This window comes from Aplysia californica, unplaced genomic scaffold (assembly GCF_000002075.1).
Source record: "Aplysia californica isolate F4 #8 unplaced genomic scaffold, AplCal3.0 scaffold00732, whole genome shotgun sequence".
Lineage (NCBI taxonomy): Eukaryota > Metazoa > Mollusca > Gastropoda > Aplysiida > Aplysiidae > Aplysia > Aplysia californica.
The window spans coordinates 216,412-219,049 of record NW_004798002.1 but is presented as its reverse complement, the minus strand read 5'-3'; the positions used below and the strand labels follow the sequence as shown (position 1 = coordinate 219,049).

At 40.9% G+C, this 2,638-nt stretch overlaps 1 protein-coding gene across 1 annotated transcript in view; it reads right to left on the bottom strand.

The window, feature by feature from the left end:
• LOC101846250 (retinal guanylyl cyclase 2) overlaps window positions 1–2,638 on the bottom strand; it is a 58,107-nt gene that overhangs the window by 11,626 nt on the left and 43,843 nt on the right. Inside the window, exon 4 of the mRNA XM_005108903.3 lies at window positions 490–809. Within this exon, the coding sequence (XP_005108960.1) occupies window positions 490–759 (270 nt within the window). The 5' untranslated portion in view covers window positions 760–809. The remainder of the gene's footprint in view (window positions 1–489; window positions 810–2,638) is intronic.

The window sequence follows — 2,638 nt, the reverse complement described above, 5'->3', positions numbered from 1 at the left end:
TCTCCCTCTCCCTCTCTCTCTCTCTCGTTCTCTCTCCCCCCTCTCCCCTCTCTCTTTATATTCTCTTTCTTTTTCTCTCTCTTGCTCTCTCTTCGCCGTTTGTCCTTTTATATTTTTAGACATATTATTTCCTTTCTGTCTGTCCGTTTATAAACCTGTCTGTCTGTCTGTCTGTCTGTCTGTCTGTCTGTCTGTCTGTCTGTCTGTCCTGTCTGTCTGTCTGTCTGTCTGTCTGTCTATCTGTCTATCTACTGTCTGTCTGTCTGTGTGTCTGTGTGTCTGTGTGTCTGTCTGTCTGTTTGTATGTCTGTCTGCCCTGTCTGTCTGTCTGTCTGCCCTGTCTGTCTGTCTGTCTGTCTGTCTGTTTGTCTGTTTGTCAGTATCTCTTTGTCTCTCTCTCTCTCTCTCTCTCTCTCTCTCTCTCTCCCTCCCCCTCCCTTCTCTCCTCTTTGTTCCTGCCTCCCGCATCCTTTTCCTCCACAAACCAACCTGAAAACTGAGCTCTATAGCCCGCCTCGCCTCCACACCCAGAGACTTGGGCCCAGACATAGACAGCATCACGCCAATTGTGATGTTCTTCTGTACTCCGGAAGTCGCCACTGCCGGAACTGACGTCATGAGCAATGGAAGCCACCACAAGGCGCATGCTCGCAGACAGAACTCCAGCGTATCGGACGCCACAAAGCTCCCTTTCCTCGCTACGTGTCTGTGGGATGGAGGTGTTTTGGTGATGCACCTCACACACAACAGTGCTGGCATCTTTCTGTCGTCAGGCAGATATCTTTTTTTTTCTTCTGCAAGTTCACGATCTGAAAAGGACGTAGGCAGGCAATCACTGTTTGCTTACTTTTTTATCGTTTAAGAAGATCTAAAAAATTGATTTAATAAAATTAGAATAAAATAATAAAATGAAGATAAAATAACTGAATAAGAATCAAATAATAAAATAAAAATGAAATAATACTGTAAAAAAGAAATAACAAAATGAAAATAATAGAACAGAATGAAAATAATAGCTTATAATATTATAATCATTATCTTGGTTTTGTCTCGTTTCCGTCCGTTCAAGCTCTCTTAGTAGGTGGTTATTCTTGGCATTTTTTTGGCTGTTCCTTTTGAAAATAGTATACGAGTAGTTTGCTTTTTTGCTTTTTTTTTAGTAAGGGTTTTACGGAAATTGCATGCGACACAAACAGGTCATACTATAAGTACCGGAGTTATGAGGTGTTACAAAAGGGCAACAAACATAACAAAGAAGGAGGAGAGAGGAAGACGGTAGATGTTTGATTGGAAAGAAGGAACAAACCTCACTAAACCCCATGCCAACCAAGTACAATTTTTTTCAGGGACCAAAAACTACCGAAACTTTATTGCAGTTTCCATAACATTTTCCGGGGGCTCTCGATAAAAAATTCATGAAAAATGTTTCAAGGCAAAGAAATTATCGTCTAACTGTCCCATATTTATTCTTGATCGATTTCTCGTCAAGAAAAATTGAACGATAGCGTGGAAGGCGTTCAATTGCAGATACCAAATTGCTTGGTTTTTTTGTTTCTTTTTTATTCAAAGGTGGGGGTGGGGGGGGGGGTACTCTAAAACAGACATTGCCTCTCTATACATCCCTCAAGAAAAAAATCGCACAGGTTTAACACTCCCTGCAATGCTGAAAATATGTTGTGTAGGCGAAAACACCGAACTTAGTGTCTATCACCAATAGGACGGAGCCAAATGGAACTATTCATGTCAGTAGGTCGCAGCGTCGGACCGAGCTTGAGCTTAACCCTATCCGTACGCCATGGGGTCATTTTGTACCCCCGGGGTTGTATTCTTCACATTTGAGAATACTTCTAGTACGAGGATTTCTTTGAAACATCCATTATTTCATTAAAAAAATCATTTTGCCAGACCCCTATGCAAAGCGCACTGATCGGATTAACTAGTAAATTTTCTGTTTGGAAAGTGGTGGCCCCGAGTTCCCCACGTCATATGGATACGATAGTAAAACAGGAAGTACGGATAGGGTTAAAATCCCAAACCTGAAACTTCACACCCATGAGTTCTGTGGCCTGATTGCTAAACGAGAAACGCCAGTTACTACCACGAAAGTTGAAGATTGGCAAAAATAAAATACAAAACAAGTCTGCTATTTTGTTCTTAGTTTTCGTATGCGGTTTTCGGCATTAATTGCAACACAGTTATATTTTCTAGGTCAGATAAGTCTCGAAGATTACAGGTGGAACTTCACGTTTACGAGTTCTGTGGCCTTATTGCTTGGCGACCAGCGCTAGTTACTACCAGCAGAGTTCAAGAATGGTAAAAAAATGAAATACGATTCAAGTCTTATATTTTGTTCTTAGTTTTCGTGTGTGGTTTACGGCATTGATTGCAACACAGTTAGATTCTCCATCTAGGTCATATAAGTCCCGAAGATTACAGGTGTTTCTAGTTAGAAAGTAACCAATACAAAAAAGAAGAAGGACAGATAAAGACGATAAATGTTTGATAGGGAAGGAGTACATCCCACCAGTGAACCCAACAACAACACACGTATCCTTTTTTATCCAGATTCCCGGAGAGTGGTATACGTGAGATTCTGCTTTGTCAAAAAATAAAGCAGATGTTCGTAGCTGTATTTCAA